The 21049-nt window shown below is 39.8% G+C and overlaps 2 protein-coding genes across 14 annotated transcripts in view; both read right to left on the reverse strand.

Moving 5' to 3' along the window:
* Positions 1-261, reverse strand: part of AQR (aquarius intron-binding spliceosomal factor) — a 112721-nt gene extending 112460 nt beyond the window's left edge. Inside the window, exon 1 of the mRNA XM_024567336.4 lies at positions 13-261. Within this exon, the coding sequence (XP_024423104.1) occupies positions 13-84 (72 nt within the window). The 5' untranslated portion in view covers positions 85-261. The remainder of the gene's footprint in view (positions 1-12) is intronic.
* An 8971-nt stretch (positions 262-9232) lies between these two features.
* ZNF770 (zinc finger protein 770) lies at positions 9233-15811 on the reverse strand. Of its 13 annotated transcripts, none has more exons than XM_024568007.4 (3): positions 15673-15805; positions 13934-14085; positions 9233-11768 (listed from the first exon to the last, which is right to left on the reverse strand). In XM_024568007.4, exon 3 carries the CDS (start codon positions 11707-11709, stop codon positions 9634-9636), a length of 2076 nt encoding a protein of 691 aa, XP_024423775.2. In that variant the 5' UTR covers positions 11710-11768; positions 13934-14085; positions 15673-15805; the 3' UTR covers positions 9233-9633. The 13 variants fall into 13 exon arrangements, with proteins under 13 accessions (XP_024423775.2, XP_024423774.2, XP_045057757.2 ...); XM_024568006.4 differs by having other exon boundaries at positions 13934-14102; XM_045201822.3 differs by having other exon boundaries at positions 15619-15805.
* Positions 15812-21049: the final 5238 nt, after the last annotated feature.

The raw sequence follows: 21049 nt of genomic DNA on the forward strand, positions 1-21049 counted from the left end.
GCCCAATCGCACCTGGGTCACGAACTCCGCGTTGATCTGGGACACCGTGGGGGCCACGATTTTCTTTGGCTGAGGAGCCGCCATGGCAGCACTCTCCCTCTGCTCCAGGGTTAAAGAAAGCGTCTCTTCGAGCAACGGTGAATGAGATACAATTCCCCAAAGAGGCAGTTGCGGCCGCCTAACCCCACAAAGCAAGAACCCTCCAGCCCAGATCTCCTCCGCCTTCCCAGCCTTGCAACGAACGCACACAGCAGGCGTACATCCCCCGGAAGCGGTGTGGAATAAGGCGGAAGCCTGTGAAGCGTGGGGCTGGGCTAGAGAGGCAAGGGTGTCCGCCTCCGCAGCATGCTCCCTCTAGCGGGAGACTCGGAGAAAACACCCAACAGGCCTGACGGAGTCTCTGCGGAGTCCAGAAGAGGGTGTTAGGTGAGGGTTTTTCTAGATGCAGTGGCGGGGCGGACCGGGGCGGGCGTGGGGGACATAAAGGTATTGCAACCCTAAAAAAAAGCCGGTAGTGTAAAAAACAGACCGGGAATGCGGAGCTTGGTTTTAACTGTTTTTAACAGATTCATGGGTATTTAAGTGGGTATATGTACAATGAACTGCACATATTTAGAGTAAAATTTGATCCATTTTCATCTGTGAAAACATCACCAAAATAATGATAATAAGCATATCTAATGCCCCTAAACGTTTTCTCGTGCCCTTTTGCAATCCATCCCTCTCGTTACTCCTATCCACGCATTCTCGGGCAATCACTTATCTGCTCTATTACTGTAATTGTATAGATTAGTTTACTTTCTACAGATTTTTAAAATATATTTATTGATTATGCTACTACAGTTGTCCCATTTCCCCCCTTCACTCCACTCTATCCTGCCCACCTGCTCCCTCCCACATTCCCCCCTATAGTTCATGTCCATGGGTCACACATGTAAGTTCTTTAGCGTCTACATTTCCTACACTATTCTTACCCTCCCCCTGTCTATTTTCTACCTACCATTTATGCTACTTATTCTCTGTACCTTTCCCCCCTCTCCCCCTCCCACTCCCCTGTTGATAACCCTCCATGTGATCTTCATTTCTGTGGTTCTGTTCCTGTTCTAGTTGTTTGCCTAGTTTGCTCTTGTGTTTTTGTTTTAGATGTGGTCGTTAATAACTGTGAGTTTGCTGTCGTTTTTACTGTTCATATTTTTTATCTTCTTTTTCTTAGGTAACTACCTTTAACATTTCATATAATAAGGGCTTGGTGATGATGAACTCCTTTAACTTGACCTTATCTGAGAAGCACTTTATCTTCCCTTCCATTCTAAATGATAGCTTTGCTGGATACAGTAATCTTGGATGTAGGTCCTTGCCTTTCATGACTTGGAATACTTCTTGCCAGCCCCTTCTTGCCTGTAAGGTCTCTTTTGAGAAATCAGCTGACAGTCTTATGGGCACTCCTTTGTAGGTAACTGTGTCCTTTTCTCTTGCTGCTTCTGAGATTCTCTCCTTCTGCTTAATCCTGAGTAATGTAATGATGATGTGCCTTGGTGTGTTCCTCCTTGGGTCCAGCTTCTTTGGGACTCTCGGAGCTTCCTGGACTTCCTGGAAGTCTATTTCCTTTGCCAGATGAGGGAAGTGCTCCTTCATTATTTGTTCAAATCAGTTTTCAATTTTTTGTTCTTCCTCTTCTCCTTCTGGCACCCCTATACTTCAGATGTTGGAACGTTTCAAGATGTCCTGGAGGTTCCTAAGCCTCTCCTTATTTTTTTTTTTGAGTCCTTGTTTCTTCATTCTTTTCTAGTGGGATGTTTCTTTCTTCCTTCTGGTCCACACCATTGATTTGAGTCCCAGTTTCCTTCCCATTGCTATTGATTCCCTGTACATTTTCCTTTGTTTCACTTAGCACAGCCTTCATTTTTTCATCTAATTTGCAACCAAATTCGACCAATTCTGTGAGCATCCTAATTACCAGTGTTTTGAACTGTGCATCTGATAGGTTGGCTATCTCTTTGTCGCTTATGTTTTTGTTGTTGTATTTTTTCTGGAGCTTTGATCTGTTCTTTCATTTGAGCCATTTTCTTTTTTTGTCTTGGCGCGCGGGTTACATAAAGGGGCGGAGCCTTAGATATTCACTAGGGTGGGGGAACGCTGGTCACTTTGCTGTGACGCTGTATGTGGGGGAGGGGACGAGAGGGAACAATGGCGCTTGCTCCACTCTCTGCCAGTTTTCAGTCACTTCCCCCACTACACACAATCAAATTGGGCCTCTGGTGCTGATTCCTGAGTGAATGGGTTTGTGTATGTTCTGGGACCCTGTGGGTCTCTGCAACGAACTCTCCTGTGAGGCTGGGAGTTTTTCCTGCTGGCGCCTCAACCCCCAAGGGTGTTTTCAATCAGTGGTTTGAGGCTTTATTTCCCTGAGCTGGAACTCTGGGTTGCGCGGTCTGTCACCAGGTCCAGCAGCTGCTGCCTCACCAGCCAGCTGCAGCTTTGCCCACCCCACTCCACAATCTGCCACCTTGCTGGGTTGCCAGCCGTGGCCTTGTGTCCTCTCCACCTGGCTGCCAGTCTCCGCCCCTCCTACTGGGCCAGTGTCCACCCCTCCTACTGGTCTGGATGAATGTTTCTTCTTTATCTCCTTGGTTGTCGGACTTCCATACAGTTCAATTTTCTGTCAGTTCTGGTTGTTTTTTGTTTTTAAATTGTTGTCCTTCTTTTGGTTGTGTGAGGAGGCGCAGCGTGTCTACCTATGCCTCCATCTTGGCCAGAAGTCACATGGTCACCATTTTAGATGCAACAGATTTTGAATATATAATAAAATCTATTGACATTTTATTTACAAATATAGTCTGTAATACAAGGGAGAGGTAATATAAGATTTTAGGGATAGCTTTTGTGATGAGTTTTGAAGTAGATAACATTTTGATAGGGAAAAACAGCAGGGACAATATTTCTAGAATAGTCACAGCACAGATAAAGAAAGCAGGCCATGCTCTGGGGATATTAGGTTAGGAATAATCGATAAAGCTTAACATGTCAAAGGCCTGGAAAGCTAGGGATAGGAGACTGTGTTTACTGTGGAAGGCAATGGAAAACCATTGATCGGAGGTCTACTTTTGGAAGATGCCTTTTCGGTAGTATATTAGATGGGTTAGAGTGGGTAACCCAGGATGGGAATACCAGTTGGGAGGCTGTTGCAAATCTAAGACAAAAGCACAAAAGGCCTAAATTTGGGTTCTGGCAATAAAAAGGAAGAGGAAGGAATAAACATGGAAAACCCTGGAAAGATAGAACAAAGAGAATTTCATTCTAAGTAATTAAAGAATAGTGGGACCATAAAGCACGATAGAGGAGACAGAGGGTAGAGCAGGTTTTAAAAGGAGGTGATTCTATTCTCTACAGAGGAACAGCTTGAGGTAGCAGGAAGCAATCCAGGTGGTGATGAGCTGGGTTTTTCCTTTTCTTTTTCTTTCTTTTTTACCAATTTAAATATTTATTAAATTCATAATTTATCTTATAATTTTGTGGCCAAGAGGATATTAAGCAAATAAGCTTCAGGTCATATGTAGCTTTCTGGTGATCTATGTAAGAGGTTCTAATTTGTAATACCTATGACAAAATGCAGTATCATAGTGTCTTTCTCTTTCTCACCCTCCCTCCTATATTATTTTCCTATCATTTCTCCTAGCCAAGGTTTTGACTGATGGGTTTGAACATTTTAAAACTATACAATGTATATTTTATCATTTTTCTTTTATTTTTATAAGACTTCTATAATCTGTTTTGTAAATAAAGAAGGGAGAAAGCAAAGGAAGCATGTAATCAAGAAAAAAGAGTTTCAAAATCCGCAATTTTCAATAGTGTGAAATGCTTGAAAGAAAGCTAAAAGGACAACTTCAAAAACTCCATAAGTTTGGCAATTAGGAGACCATTGGTGACCATTACTAGTTGGGACTTTTTGTTGTGAGAAAAAAAATGTAATTCAAATTTGGCTTTAAAATAAATGAACTGGGGGTGTCTAACCTGGGGCCCAAGGGCCGCATGCAGCCCAGGATGGCTGTGAATGTGGCCCACACAAAATTGTAATTTACTTAAAACATTATGAGATTTTTTTGTGTGATTATATGTTGCAATGTATTTAATGTGTGGCCCAAGACAACTCTTCTTCTTCCAGTGTGGTCCAGAGATGCAAAAGGTTGGACACCCCTGGTCGAGACAGGTTAGGCTTCAGGCATTTTGATTGGTTTCCAGCTCCACTTTTCAATGATTCTTTTGGCTCTGCTGACCCTGTCCCTCCTACCCCATGCTCTGTGTTTGACTGCTTCACCAGATTGCATCTGTCAAATTAGAGAAAGCTTTTCTGCACTCCTCTTTCTTTAACCACTGAAGTAAGTATGAGGTTTCACTCTGATACATCAACTTGGGTCAGTGTTCACTCCTGGGCTAATTACTGTAGCCGAGGTAATGCTGGGTGTTGACTGGCTTAGACTTTGGTTACCCATTTCGGAATAGTCATGACGAAAAGGGAAATATGGACATTTTGATAGTCTTAGGTGATAATGACCTATTGCTGAAGCTGCAATTAAGGTTCGTCCTAACCAGACTACTCTGCTGCTACACAGTGAAGGAGCGATGTTGTGGTTGCAACTAACAATGCCTACAACAATGATCATCCACAGAGCAGCTCCCAAGAGGTGGTGAGGGAAATCTCTAGGGGAGAAAGGGCTAAGAAGTTAGGGAGTGAAGAGGCAATGAGCAAGAAGGTGCAAAATGAATTTTCAACAACTTTGTCTACAAAAGGCAGAGAACAAAATAAAACAATTACCAGAATACCAGGCTGTTTGTCCCAATCGCTATCTCTTTTTAAGCTAGATGCAGTGGAAATCATTGACTATCAAATCCTCCCTTCTTTCCAAACACCACCTCAGATTCGACCAGTGTCCATATTGTCTTCAGGTAATCATGTACCCAAAGAAAAGAAGCTGAGCCTCCACTCCAGCTCCAGGTAGTTCTCTCTCTCTCATCAGTGGTTGGTTCAGGAGTGTGCCTGTGAAGCAGTTCTGGCAGCTGAGAGGTAGTGTTTACTGCAGGCTTCTGGGCAAGTTGTTCTTTACTCTCGTGAGAGTTCCTGGATCTCTTTTGCAAGCTGTCCCACCCTACCCTCATGAAGGAAGTATACGGTCCTGATTGGGAACAAAGCATACAAAAACCATAAGGGAAATACCCTTTGTCATTGTGAAAGGCAGAGCAGATGAAAGGAACCAGAGTCAACTCAACTGTATTATTTAACAACCCAGAGCTTGTTTAGGCCCTGGAATTCAAGTTCTGTAAGCCAATGAAGATGCCTATTGCTAGAGCAGTTTGAGTCTGCTGTTCTGTCAGTTACAGCCAAAATCATCACAAGTGAATAGGATACATTGTTTCTTTCCTAGGCAGAGGGGTGAAGAGGGGAAACCTAAGCATACAAAACAATAACAACAACAAAACAAACAAAAGAAAACCAACCCAAAACAAACAAAAAAACAACAAAGGGCCTACTGAAAATGTTCCTTGTACCAAAAGAGAGTAAGGGAAACCTAGCTTCAGAAAGTGAAGGAAAATTATTATTCCAGGATATACGGTGAGAAAAGGAAGGTGTAGAGGTAAAAAGACATTATGGAGTGAGGAAGGGGAAAGTTTTGAGAGTACATATTGGGTTGGATTTGATCTCAACAGGTTAGAAAGCAAGCTCATTCCAAGAATGAATGAAAACCTCTAAATGAAGTTATAGATTTAAGGAGAATGTGAAGAGTTTGTAAGAATGGCTCCATTCGTTTCTTCATCTGTACATTCAGTATATATTTGAAGATATCAAGATGTACAAACAAGATGTACAGAAAGGGTTTTAAACTGTGTATATAAAACATAAAAGATGCATTCCCTTGCATTCTAGGAGCACACAGTTTAGCTCAGGGTTTTCAAAGTGCAGTCTCAATGCAGCGGTAACAGCTAACCTGTATAAATGCAAATTCTCAAGCCCGGCCTGACACTGAATCAAAAACTCTGAGCATGCAGCTAGCAATGTGTCTTTAACTAAACCTCTAGATGATTCCAGTGCATTCCAAAGTTTGAAAACCACTGATCAGCAGTGACAATAGCATTATGAACAAAAAGCAGTGGGAGTGCAGAGGATGGAGTGCTGAGTGTATCAGAAAGGCTGCCAGAGGAAGGTATTTGAGCTCAAATGTCCGAGAATGCATAGAGGTTTGCTAATGTAGATACAAAATACTACACATTCCATATTCCATTTAATTGTACCACTGTACCACTTTTAAGTTTTATTTTTTCTCTTAATACTAATAGAATTCCTGCAGTTAGCTCTGAAATTCTAAGCCCTTCAAAGTGCCAATCAGAGAAATCTCAGCGAGCTAGGAATTAAATGTTCCCTTTCCCTGAAGCTTCTAAAAAGCAAGTATTCTGCATCATAAAACAGACCCTTCCAAATGTTATTTCTAACAAAGAATTCTTGTGAGATGTCCAGACTTAAGAGTGTTCCTAAAAAGTCTGTAATTCTAATTGGTTATCTTACATAACATGGGAAAAGAAATCTATTTTCTACAAGTCAGATTTGAACACTTTAGTATTCTCTCATAATCATGGAGAAAAACAATAAAATCTGGCTCAACTAAATGTCTTTGAAAAGTGTGAGTCTAAATCAAATTTAAATTAATAGTAAGTAGAGAAGATGGAGGCAAGAAGAAGAACAAGACTACTGTGCACTGGAGGAACTAATTCTACATTTCTTTAGTACAACTCCGGAGAGGAAGGTCAAAGAGGATAAATGGCATACAGGTAGATCATGCGGCAAGCAATGGAGTTAACACATCCTTTTGTGAGTGATGAGAAGCTATCAAAGAAATGTAACATGAGCCCTGACCAGTGTGGCTCAGTGGGTTGGGTGTCGTCCCACAAAGCCAAAGGTTGCTGGTTCGAGTCCTGGCCAGGGTACATGACTGGGCTATGGGCCAGTCCCCAGTTGGAGCATATGCCCAGCTGGGACATGATTGATGTTTCTCTCACACATGGGTTTTTCCCTCCCTCTACCTCTCTTTCTCCCTCCCTCCCTGCCTCTCTAAAAGTAAATAAATAAAATCTTTAAAAAATATAATATGAACAAAAAAGACTAAATATCCATCTTAGGAAGTTGAGTATACAAGGTAGGTTAGAGTGGGCTCTGGAAAGTGTTTCATAATTGGTACCTTTATCTAGTATTGTGTCATTTTCCCTTAAAAAAAAAAAAGCCCAAACTGTGTAATTTGAAACTTTATTTTAAAAATATTGTGAAATTTGAATTTTTCAAGAATCTTAACCACCATCTACTTTTATTCAACACATAGACATTTTGTCCTAAGATTGTAGAACCTAATGCAGTAAAAAACAAGAAACATTAATTCCACTAACCCAGCCAATGAAATTACTTCATTAAATAATCATGCTACAACCTGCTACAATCACCCAAAGAAAAAATTCTACTAATTCTCTTTAAAGATATTTATAATGTTTATTTTTCTTTTCAGAAAACCAATGCAACTGATTCAACAACATTAATAGTTCTGGCATGCAGCAAATCATCATTTAATATCTAAAGTTTAATCTTATCATGGATGTATACAGTTTACTTTCACTCCTAGAAAGTTTCCACAAGAAGCTTGCAGTGATAATAAAGGTAAGTAAGTGTTTTGTTACAGGTACTTCAAATAGCACTACAGTACATCTTTGACAAAATTTGTACAGTTTCCCACTTTCAATATGAAACAGCTTAAAAAGGCATGGGCCAAAAAAAATCTAATAATCATACAAGCACTACACTGTTAAGGACTCTCCCTGTTTGGGTGGGAAAGAAATATATAAGATATTTACTTAAAATAAAATTATATTAGTAGCTTAGGAAAATCCCCAAATACATAATTTCAGACATAAAAAGGGAAAAAAATCCCTTGAGCCTTTATTCCTAGATAATATATTACTTGCCTTACTGTAATAGATGTGTTTTTGAAAAGTTTTGCCTAAAGCAAATTCTATAAACTACTTCACTTGCACTGGAGTAATGAATCTCAAGGAAACCTAAAAGAACTTCCTTAAAACATGATTCTCCTGCATATTTGTATATCGTTGGGCATTTTAGCTGTACTGTGCTGTTTCATCTCTGTAAATTACACCCAAGTTTCTCAAAATTTCACCTGTAAAAAAGGGAAGAAGATCCCCCTCCCCACCACCACACACAGATAGTTCGTGTAGTATGATGCAAAACTTAAAATTGTTCATTTATCCATTCTTATAGAGGGCTTATCACTGTATTTAAGTGTGCCAGGATAAATTCCCACCTATTCTTTTCACCTTAGAAAAATCAAGGTTTTCTTTTTTAGTGCTAGGAAATGTGAAAGATTTTTATAAAAAATGGCAAATATGAAGGGCATTTTGTGATAAGCCTTTTATAGTTTAAGATGAAGTATTTCCTAAATCATGACAATACTGTTTAGAAAAATGACACCCTCAATTCTATTAGCATCTTATTCCTATACAGGAATAATTACCTTACTAATTAAAATAACAATTTACTAAGGATCAAAATAACATTCTTTAGAATCAGAATCTTACAAAAAACAGAGGAATAAAAACTATAACTAGACCTAGTCATTGCATTTTGATCAAACTAACAGAATATATTTAGTTAAGTCATAGGACCACTCAATTAAGAGACATTAAAAGAAAGTTCTACTAAAGTGAATTTAAAAATCAACTGCTGTCAATCCCCGATAAGCAAATAGACAAATTACATTTATTCCTTCAAAAATATAACACTGCATATCTATCATCAAAAGATTATGGCACTTGGACAATATTCCTGACAATTAAACATGTAAATGTGTGGAGGTGCATCCAGCCTCTCTCCTACTTTTAAATTGTTTTGGGAAAGACAACAGCAGGCTGGGCAAAAAGCTGATTCTAATCACCTGTGAACAAGAAGGTGACGCTACTACAGAATCTTAAGAATAAATAGCTTGGAAAAGACCAGTGAAAATAATTCTGATATTCTCATCCATTTTCAATTTTATTGCCTTTATATTTTTTAAACTTACAAGAAAAGTTATGCAATGGAATTTGAGCCATCAGTGAACAAAACTGTGCTTCCATATGAATCGTAAAGTAAATGAAATTTTGTAGAGCTATTTGCTGCAGCCAAAAACCAATTTTTGCCTCTCAGTTTTAACTGTATCTAACAGGAGATGGCATGTCTCAAGGAATAATTCCTTTAAAAAATGAACAAGGCTGAATTGTTTGTACCGCATCATGGATTTTTAACACTTCCAATACAGCCAAAGTATATATTACAATAAAATACATGCATACTTTCTGGCATCAAATCATGTTCTTCCCTCTAAAAATCTGGCTGTTCCTAAAACATTATATTAATTTTCTATGTATCTTAGCTATATTGCAAGACAAGCAACAGCTTATAAAATCATTCAACCTAATGCAGGCCTTTTGTTAAAAATATTTTAAATGATACAGGCTTTAAGAACAAGATCACCAGAGAGACTGCAAATGTGTTAGTGGGCCTGTCAGTTACATACCTGAATTTAAGACAACTACTTTTTCTTGTGGTCATTCCTTAAAGTGAGTAAGTTGATGCCTCTTCCAGTGAGGAGCCTGTCTGAATGTTTTGCCACAAACTGAGCATTCAAATGGCTTCTGCCCTGCATGAATTAAATAGTGTCTTTCCAGTTTAGAAGGAGATCTAAAACTTTTAGAACACACACTGCATGGGTAAAGAAGGCCATCATTCTTCTCAGTATGTCCTGAATAACTACGGCAGCGGCTATGAAGGCTCTGCTCTGATTCCAGAAGTGCACTGGAGAGATGGGGCTGCCTGTTCCTATAGTGGGTACCAAGAATGAAATCCTCTGATTCTGCCTTAACTTTTATTTCTGATGTTTGACCCAAATCTGGGGCCTCACATTTTTGAAAACCCAGAGTCTGGCATTGTTGGGAAGCATTATAGTTAACATTATCACCTGGATGAATGAAAAGTTTGCTCAACTTGTCAAACTGTACTTGGCAAAGAGATCTTCTATAAGGAATCTTTTCAGTATGAGTTAATTTATGTCTTTTTAAGTGAGCTGACTGTCTAAAAGACTTCCCACAAACATTACAGGCAAAAGGCCTCTGTCCAGTATGAATTAAATAGTGTCTTTGTAGTTTGGATATGGAAGGAAATACTTTCTCACATTTGTCACAAGGACACATCTTATGTCCAGTAGGCATGTTTTCATTTGGAACTGAAAAACCACACTGAAGCACTTCACAGTTATCAAAGAATTCCTCACCTGATGAACCACTGATAGATATTTCTTTATTATTCACTGAATTATCCATTGTTAACAAGTGTTCTGTCGTAAGGATACCCTTCAAGTTTTTTCCCACATTTTGGCTCTGGAAGTGTTTTTGCCAAGAAGATGGCAAAGTCAATGCTTTCTTTTTATTGCCAACTTTCTTGTATGTTCCATGTTTGCCAAGAGAACCCATAAATGTCCTCTGGGTTTGTTCAGGGCTCTGCTCGCCAGAACTAAAATCACAGTTTTTTAAGAAACCTTTTTTAAATACTTTTTTCGCAGATTGAAAATTATCTAATTTCTTACTCCCAACACGTTTCAGCTTGGCCAAGATTTTTTTAACAATGGTTTTATAGTTGAGGCTTCTTTTGAAACTGCTTGGAATTTTGCCACTTCTGGCAGGAAAACACTTGTGTCCATTGAGAATCTGCTCTGATTCAAAACACTCTTCGCACTCTGGACATTGAAAAGGAACGATATAAATAGAGTGGACATCAAGTTGATTATTCTCCTCGGATTCACCTATATCACCATTTTCAAAACCATCCTGCTTTGCGTTTAATTTATTAGGCAGGGGGTATGATTCTGGACTCTTCACCTTTAATGAAAGAGCCTGAAAAGTCTTATTCCTGGTATGGATTTGTTTATGCTTTAGAAGTTTGCTCTGAATCTTAAATCCTTTTTGACAGAAACAACATTGAAAAGGTCTTTCTTCTGAATGTGTGAGTTGGTGGATTTTTAAGTGAGTTGACTGTCGGAAAGATTTACTGCACAGGACACATTTAAAAGGCCTCTGACCAGTATGAATAAGTGCATGCCTATCAAGTTTTGATTGTGATGGAAACATCTTGCTGCAGATTGTACATGCGTGAATATTCTTTCTTTTCTTTGTAGGGCCGTAGGTGGGATCGGACACAGAACACGGGTGTAACGTCCTTTTCTCTTCTGTGGTAAAAGTATGATACATTCCATACACTGGTTTTTCTTGCTTGGCCTCCAGCAATCTTCTGACCTGTTTAACATCATTCTGGTAGGTTTCATTATGAAGGTGTTGGTGCTTCACAAACGTCTTCAGATTTTTAAAGTGGCGCTGACAAATGCTGCATTTAAAAGGCAGATTATGAGTTAGTTGATGTCTCTCCAGATGAACTAGTTGCCTGAAGGTTTTATGACACACATCGCATTCAAACGGCTTCTGACCAGTATGAATGAGGTAATGCCTGGCTAACTTTGATGGGGTTTCAAAGTGCTTGAAGCAAATGTTGCAAATATATGGCCTGTTTCTTGGTAGTCTGTTGGCTACTATACACTGTTCAATCTTTAGCATTTTTAAATTGTTTTCAGCCATCGAATTCTTCAGTGGTATATTCCGATGAACTCCATAGTATTCTTAATCTCCACAGATGTCTAAAAATTAAAAATAAAAATGTATTAACTTAAAAATTGTTTATTCATATGAAAATAAATAATTTAAATTGACCTTTGCCTAAAATGTTAAGGATAAGAAAAAGATCTGGACTTTTCTTGTGCTTAAAAGTTAATATCCATTTCAGATGAATATTTAGAATCATAAAAATAATTTCACACATATAAATAATGAGTCTTTAAAAGAAATATTAAAAAATCTATATAATTTGAAGCTACATTTCTAATTAAGATGCTATATTAAAATGAGACTCAACTGAATTTTTTAACATTAAGTAGACCTTTTAATTCCATTTTTCCTAGTTCACTCTTAAGTAGATTCATCAATATACAGTTGCTTATCATTTTTTAAAAACTTTGGGCTTGTAAGGTAAACAGTGTTAAGAATTAAAATATAATACTAAAAATATGATGTATTTGCATTCAATTATGGCATACTCTAAACATGACTTGAGAATGGAGTATTTTATTTATCAAAGTTAGATTCCTTAGCCACATCAATAGTACTATTTATTCTCGATTACGTCTTTGGACCAAAAGACAACATGGACAACTGGGAGAAAATCTGGGTTCTAGCCCTAGATTTTCCACCATATAATCTTGGTGACAGGAAGAAGGAAAAACATATTCCTCATCTGTAAAATGGAGAAAAAATGCCTCCTGATGCTTCTGAGCCTATTGGAAAACTGAAACGATATAAATGTTAAGGTATTATTTAAGCTCAACACTAATCAAATTTGGAAACTTTATCCTTCTCTATCTAATATTAGTTGTAGGGTTTCTGACTAAGAGATAAACACACTAACTAAATCTATAGTTCCTTTTATTTTTCCTTTCCATTTTGTTGTTCAATTCCTAAAAGACAAGCAATGAAGTCTACAAACTGGCTACATATATCTGTCTATGGTTAACTTGAAAGTTTTGTGTGGTTCACTTTTTAGGCAATGTAATAAAAGGATAATTTTGTTTTCAGAGTTAATATAAAGATAAAACTTTTCTCTCTAATGTGTCCTACCTATGTAGGACACATAAAAAAGGTACTTTCACAACCATCTTACAACCCATCTTCCCTTCTTTTATGAGCCAATTTTCTTCTTATCCTTCTTCTACTACTGCATTCTCCTTGAATAAGGAAGTCAGAGATTTAAAAGAAAAGAAAACAAAAAACACTGTTCTACCTCTCTCATTCTAATTTTTTATCTTCTAGTTGAGATCAGAGTTGACAATTTTACCAGAAACAAAGGGTTCTTTTGTCCATTGATTTAGCCCACATCCAACATATATGCTATTTGCTATTTACTGTCCTCTCCTAGGAGACACCTTAAACACAAAAATCACAAACACACCCCCTGTGTGGTTCTCTTCAGCACCTAAATCAGAGACAAAAATAAAATCACAATTTATTTGTTGAGCAAATATCTCCTACTAGTTGCTTTATTAGTTTTTTTCAAACTGCATGCCACTACCCATTAATGGATGATGAAATCAATTTAGTGGATCATGATCAGCATTTTTGTTTAATAAAACAGAGTATAAAATATCAGACTGCATGAGACTGTATGACATATAGGAAGGACAAATACTGTTTTGTGAAACTGCCATAGGAAGAGGTAAAAACGTTTGTGAAGGCTGTTCCTGACATACTTCTTCACACAACATTAGACAGAGGAACCCACAACAAATCAATCACTTTATTTGAAGTGCCTAAGGATGAGACAGGATTACTAAGAAAAACAACAGTTTCTGCTTTTGTTCAATTGGCCCATATAAGCCCAAACTATTTATCAAAAATCTAATTAGAGGTCAAATGAAATATACCACAGATATTTATGCAAAATAATCTGACTGCAAGCCATTATATTAATTTTTTGAATACCCAGATATCCGTGTCAAGAACAATCAGCTGCTGGTGCTATTAATATTCATTTGCATGACACCAAGTTGGAGAAACTACCGGTGAACAACCTCCATATCCCTAAACACATGGACACTGCAACAGTTATGAAGATTAAAATTAAGTCATGAATCCAGTGAACTGCCAAGAACTTGGTACTTCGTTTAATTCCTGTCAAGCAATCAGGTGTTGATGTGGTCAATTAAAACAATGAGCCAAACTGAAAAAAATATTCAAGCTTTTGTTCACTTACTGTGACAGTGCAGGAAAAGGCTAAATGGAATGACACTAGGTGAGGGTCAGGTAGATGTAGTGCACACACATCATCTTACTGCTGAGGTGGCGCAAACGAAAGGCTTCTGCCTCTTTATGGACAGGTCGTCCAGGCCAGGGAGGAAGGAAGGGCTAGGAGTGGAAAGGTCCTGGGTCAAAAGGGAGAAAAGTGCATCGGTAACGGCAGTCCCCTCCCAATAAGGTCTTGGTGGAGGCACCTGGGAAATGCCTCAGCCAAGGCCCTCGAAATTGAGGTACCTGAGCCAGGAATGTAGTATAATACCTGCATGGCTAATGGGAGGAAAGGATGAGTCCCTAACTGCAACTCCTTCCAGAAAACTGCAATGCACTGACCAGGCACAAGACTGGTATGTGTTGGGGGTGTGGGAGCTCCCCAGCTCCCCACCTCCCCACCCAAGACAGCCAGGCAAAGCCTTGCAACTATCTGAAAGCCTTGCAACTATCTGGTTGGGTCTGAAAGATCACACAAAGGATTTTGGCCTGGGGCTGAACTACTCAATTCCTATTGTATATTTCTCCTGCCCTTTAATAGTGTCTGTGAAACACTTAAAAAATATATCCCACACTAGAACCACACACAAACAACCATCTCTGATTATAATAGGAATTGACTCTCTATAGCTCCTGTGCCAAAGAGGCTATGGTTGATAATCCACCACTAGGACTAAGAATGGATACTATTGTCACTGGCCTCCAAACCACGTGGGAAAACACTTACTGGGAGCTCTTTATTGTTAGTGCTATTGGTGGCAAGCAGTGATCTCATCTCCTATTTATAAGTGACAGCTCAGGGATCCCCAGTGCTCCAAGTGTAGTCCTCTACCTACTTATACTGGATGAGCATTAATTTGATAGAGGTCCAAATCCCACTTCAACTGATTCTCTGTGTTCCCAACGGATTCTTTTGGTCAATAATATATATTCTTTTTTTTTTTTTTAACCCAAACTGTGTAATTTCTCCTATGTTAAACGGAAAGTAAAAATAAAATAGTAAACCTCAATGGTTCGATCTGAAAACTTCTGACAACAGCAAGATATAATCATTAGAAGTCTATAAAAACTGGTCTCGAAAACCTCCAAGGTTGCTTCAAGGCTGAAAACTTGTTAGTTTTCTAGCCTTCACTAACAACATGAAAACGAAGTAAGGATATCACAAAAGTCAATGAAGTAGAAACGAAAGACCTGAGAGAAACTTAGACAACTTTCAGTTAGGGAATAATCTCTGGGGACATTTTTTACAGCGTTTCCCTCACTCTAGTTTCTCTTCCCCGACACCCCTACCCACTCTCTTGGCCCTGAACCCTCACCTCCCCCTGCCAGGGGGAATGCACTGGAGAAAGGATCCTGATTTCTAGCCGTTGCCCTAATCGTCCACCACCAATAAGCACCTAGGGGTGTAGCAGAGTCCCGAGACTGCAAAATCCCACAACAGGAAAGGAAGGGCAAGCAAGGGTGTAAATCGCTTTCGCCGCAGCGAGGAAAATATGCCTTATGTTATACAACCGTCACAGCAAAGGAAAAGCAGTCTCACTGGGCCTTCCTCTCAGCGATCCCCACTCTCCGCGAGACACAGTCAAGGCGCGGGGAAGGGGGAAAGGAAAAGGAGCTGAGGTCGTGGCGTCCCTGTCCTGGGTCCCTAAGCACCTTGGAGGGATCCAGGCAGGTCCGACCCTTCCCGGGGCTCGCTCCACCTCACACCTGGGATCCTGACGTGCTCCTCACGAACCTGCGGCTGGCACTGACCCGGCAGCCGCACATCTCAGGGCCCAGGAGTCACGAAGGCTACAAGCTCAAGTTCAAAGCAGCAAGCCCCGGTCCGCAAGGCCGTCGCGGCGGCGATGGGCTGAGTGCGCAAGCGCAGCACTTGGGAGCACCCAGGGACGCGGTCCGGCTGGAAACACGCTCCTCCGCACCTTAGGGCCTCTGTTGCTCCGGTGCGACCAGTTTCGTGGGGAACAGGATATTCAGAGGCAGCTGTGTCCCCAAACACAGCGCCACTCACCGCGCACCTCCATTGCCTGGGGGAAGAGAACAGAGGAGTGAAGAAGGGTGCATTTTTCACCTCAACCCTAAGTCTCGACTAGGGAAATCTGTAGCCCTGACCATTGGGCAAAAGGCGAGACTGGAAACTGGCGAGCCAGCCTTCAAAACCTATTCGCCTTGTCCCCTCTAACGCAGGAGGCCAGTGGTGAACAAAACGCCACGCACTAGGGGCTTCCCATGCTAGCACTGAACTCAGCACACTGTATATTGTCAGATACGGCGTAGGGGTCAGAGATATGGACTTTGTGGTCAGACATAACTGGGCTCCACTCCCGGCTCTACCACTGGCCTGCCAGCTGTGGACCTTGTTGGTTTCTTTGAGCCCTATTTATTCAATATACCCATTTGGTAGTCTACTATGTTCAAATATCTGTGCTTAGCGTCTTAGGTTCTTCAGCTTGCTCTGACAGATGAGTGTATAAAGTGTTGAACATAATGCCTAGTGCGTAGTAAGCCTCAAATAGTTACTACCATTTATTAATTCCTGTGTTTATATTAAATACAATAACTTTATGAAACGATAGGATCCCATTTTAAGATAAGGAAAATGAGGCCCAGACATTAAGGAACTTACTCAACATCACACCTCTGATAAATCACGGAGATTTGATTTGAACACAGGAAGTCAAATACTAGACCTGCTCTTTTAATTCACGACTGCTTCCCAAATTATATCAACATTTTATGTAGTCACAATTAAGGGTTTATGTGTAGTACGTTACAGTATAAAGGACCCATGGACAAAGCCAAAGAGGGGGTAGGATTGAGGATGAGAGGTGGGGGTGGGTGGGGCGGGAGAAGTAGTGGTGCAAAAATGGAGACAACTGTACTTGAACAACATAATAAAATAAAATAAAATAAATTGAAAAAAGTTATCAATCTTGTTTATCTTTTCAAATAACCAGTTCTTGGGTTCATTGATATTTTTGTATCTTTTTTTAAGACTCTATTTTGTTTATTTCTGCTCTTATTGTTATTATTACCTTTATTTTGCTAACTTTGGGCTTTGTTGGGGTGTTTTGGGTTTTTTTGAGTTTCTTTAAGTGTGAAGTTAAATTGTTTATTTGAGCTTCTTTTTGTTTTATGTGACAGGTGTGTAATGCTATGAATTTCCCTCTTAGGATTGCTTTCCCAGTGTCCCACAGATTTTGGATTAATCTGTCCTCATTTTCATTTGTATTAAGGTATCTTTTCTTTAAAGATTTTATTTATTTATTTCTAGAGAGAGGTAAAAGGATGGAGAAAGAGAGGGAGAGAAACATTAATGTGTGGTTGCCTCTTGCGAGCCCCCTACTAGGGATGTGGCTCACAACCCAAGCATGTGCCCTCCTGGGAATGGAATCAGCAGCCCTTTGGTTTGCAGGCTGGTGCTCAATCCACTGAGCCACATCAGCCAGGGCAAGGTATCTTTTGATTAATTCCTTTATCTTGTTGTCCTATTCAGTGTTTAATAACATGTTATTTAGCTTCCATGTCTTTGTGTGTTTTTCAGTGTTCTTGTGATTGATTTCTAGTTTCATAGCATTGTGGTCAGTAGAGATGCTTGATATGATATCAATCACCTTAAATTTATTGAGACTTGTTTTCTGTCCTAAAATGTGGTATATCCTAGAAAATGTTCCATGTGCACTTGAAAAATATGTATATTCTTCTGCTTTGGGGTGAAAGGCTCTGAGGATATCAAATCCATTTGATGCAGTCTGTCATTTAAAGCCATAGTCTCCTTATTGATTTTCTGCCTGGAAGATCCATCCACTGAAGTCAATGGTATGTTAAAATTCCTCACTATGAGTGTATTTCTCTTGATCTCTCCCTTTATGTCTATGAAGTTTGCTTCACATATTTAGGTGCTCCTCCATTGGGTGCATAAATGTGCACTAGGGTTCTATCCTCTTGTTTCCTTATTCCCTTTATCATTTTGTAGTGTCCTTCTTTGTCTCTTACTATAGCCTTGGTTTTAAAGTCTATTTTGCCAGATATAAGTACTGCTACCCATGCTTTTTTTCTTTCCATTTGCATGAAATCTTTTTCCATTCCTTTACTTTTAGTCTGTGTTTATATTTTGTTCTGCAATGGGACTCTTGGAGGCAGCAAGAGCCACATATATGGGTCTTGTTTTCTTATCCCTTGAGCTACCTTCTGTCTTTTGGTTGGAGCATTTAAGCCATTTCCATTTAAGGTGAATATTGGTAGATATGCATTTAGTGCCATTTTATTTTTAGACTTTTTCCTGTTTTTATCTCTTTTTTCTTTTTCTGCTCCTTAAAGCAAGCCCTTTAACAACTGTTGCAGTATAATTTGATGTTAACAAACTCCTTTACTTTTTTTTTGACTGAGGAGCTCCTTATTTTTCCTTTGATTTGAAATGATAGCTTTGCTGGGAAAAGTAGTCTTACTTGTAGGTTCTTGCTTTTCATCACCTTGAATATTTCATGCCACTGCTTTCTGGCCTGAAATGTTTCTGTTGAGAAATCAGATGACAGTCTAATTGCTGCTCCCTTGTATGTAACTACCCGCTTTTCCCTTGTGGCTTTTAGGATTCTCTCCTTGCTTTTAAGCCTGATCATTTTAATTATGATGTGTCTCAGTGTAGGCCTCTGTGGGTCCAATTTGTTTGGGACTCTTCAAGCTTCCTGGAGTTGTGTGTCTTTTTCCTTCACTAGGTTAGGCTGTTTCCATCATTATTTCTTCAAATAGGTTCTGGATCCCTTGCTTGCTCTCTTCTCCTGTTAGTCCCATGATGTGGATGTTGTTATGCTTTATGTTGTCCACAATATTTTGTAAGCTCTCCTCATTTTTTAAAAATCTTTTTTCTTTTTGCTGCTCTGCTTGGATGTTTTTTTCTACCTGTCTTCCAAATCACTGATTTGATGTTCTGCTTTATCTAACCTACTGTTTATTCCTTCCAGTGTATTATCTATTTCAGATATTGCATTCTTTATTTCTGACTGGTCCTCTTTATGATTTCTATGTCTTTTTTCATGTTGTTGAGTATCCTTAAAATCATTACTCTAAACTCTCTTTCTGATAAATGGCTTGCCCCAATTTCATCTAGTTCTTTTTCTGGAGAGTTCTCTTTTTCTTTCTTTGGGGGCCTGTTTCTTCATCTTTCCAGTTTGGCTTCTTCCTTGGATTTGTTTCTGTTTTAGGTAGATCTGCAAAGACTCTGTTGTATGCCTTTGTCAGATGCTGCTTGTGACTGGCCCTGGTCAACCTGTTCAGAGCTATCAGCGATCCACACATGTGGCTCGCTCTTCTGGGCTTGTTTGTGTGCAGAAAGAACCAAGCTGTACACCCAGGCCACCTTTATCAGCACCAGGCTTAGGGGAAGGGCAGCTGATGTCTCTGAGCACCCAGAGATCCATCTTAGTTATTTAACTAATCACTGGTATAGCCTCAAGCTATACTCCATAGCTGGACTTAAGCCTCATAGGATGGGGCAGAGTAATTCCTGTGGGTGGAGCTATTGCTTTCCCTCAGGCTGATGCCCCTTGGAGGGGAGTGCTCTGTCTGAGAAAGATGGCCTCTGCAGTATAGGGAATGACTCAGCACAGGGATCCTGGTGGCTCTTCCTTCAGTTCTACCCTCAGAGTCTAGTCCCAGACTCTGAAAGTATCTCTACTCCACTCTGCCTTCCCTTTGCTGGCTAAGTGGCTGCAAACAAAATTTTATGTGTTGGCCCTTTAGGAGGCTCTCTGCATTTCCAATCATCTGCCCCTGGTATACAGAAACCCTGCCGCTTTTCACAGCTCAGTGTTATCTGGGTTCCTTTCCTGGCTCTGGTGCCATAACCTGGGGATCCCAGCTTAGGGTTTAGACCCCACACTTCTAGGAGTAACCCCCACTGCTACTGAAATATCCCTCCAGGGCTTCAGCTGCCACCTGTGGGAGCCCAGCCAGCCCTCTCGTGTCTCCTCCTCATTCCCTACCAGTCTCATTGTGATAAAGTGGTTTCTTCTGTCTGTCCTTGGTTATAAGGCTTCTCTCCAGCTATTGTTCAGCTGTGTATTCAGGATAATTTTTCTACAATCTGGTTGTAAATTCCAGATTGGTCCTAGGAGGAGGCTAGTGTAGCTTCCACTTACTCCTCCATCATCTTGGGTCCTCCACATGCACATTTTTTTTTTTTTACTGCAACTTTTTACATTACTTTTAAAGGATCACTGACAATAATAGTTGTTATTTCTAATGTTAAAAAGGGAGATGTTGGACCAATGATAAGTAAATCTCTACTTTGGATGTTATAACATGAAGAAATGACTAATAGAAAATGAGCTTTTCCTTCTATGTAGATACCTTGAAAGAGTCGTGTTTAGGAATGTTTGAAGCCCCAACTTCCAACAGAAGCAAAAATGGAGAGAAAAGCAGTCAAGTTTTAGGTGCGCTGGGTGCTATTCCTACGGTGGGATTCTGTTTGTTCAAATAACCCTTGGAAACTTGCTCTGTTCTACAGATTCTCCTGAGAGATCAGGTCAGCCAAACCATGCAAACAATTGCATCCATCACCAGCCACGTAAATTCTTAGGAGAGAAATGCAGATCATGAGACAATATTACCTGAGGCTGGGGAATAACAGAGGGTACATTACCTGCAAAATAAATAGGCCTTTGCACTGAGAACATGAATATGGAGAGTGGAACACAGATGGGATGTGGATAAGCTGTTTTCCAAGACCACAGCCTACCTCATAACCTTCCGCATTTACCTTGACATCGGTCTCAGAAGACTTCCGGGAAAAGGGGAGAAATTAACATCAATAAGAGTCATCAGGAAGTTTTTATTAGGTGAGATTTGAACAAGAACCTTGTAAAGGGTATAATATGGATAAGTAGAATATGTGGAGGTGGGACAGGACATCAAAGGGAGAGATGGGAATAGTGGTAAGGAAAAGTAAAGGGACATCATGGCAAACATTTGGGTTAGTATCTTATCTCTGCAACCTCTTTGTGTGTGTCCTTACAGGCCATTAACCTTTCTGAACCTCTGTTTCACCATCGTAAAATGGGGAATATAATCAATCATTCATTTATGT

Source organism: Desmodus rotundus, chromosome 7 (assembly GCF_022682495.2).
Source record: "Desmodus rotundus isolate HL8 chromosome 7, HLdesRot8A.1, whole genome shotgun sequence".
NCBI lineage: Eukaryota > Metazoa > Chordata > Mammalia > Chiroptera > Phyllostomidae > Desmodus > Desmodus rotundus.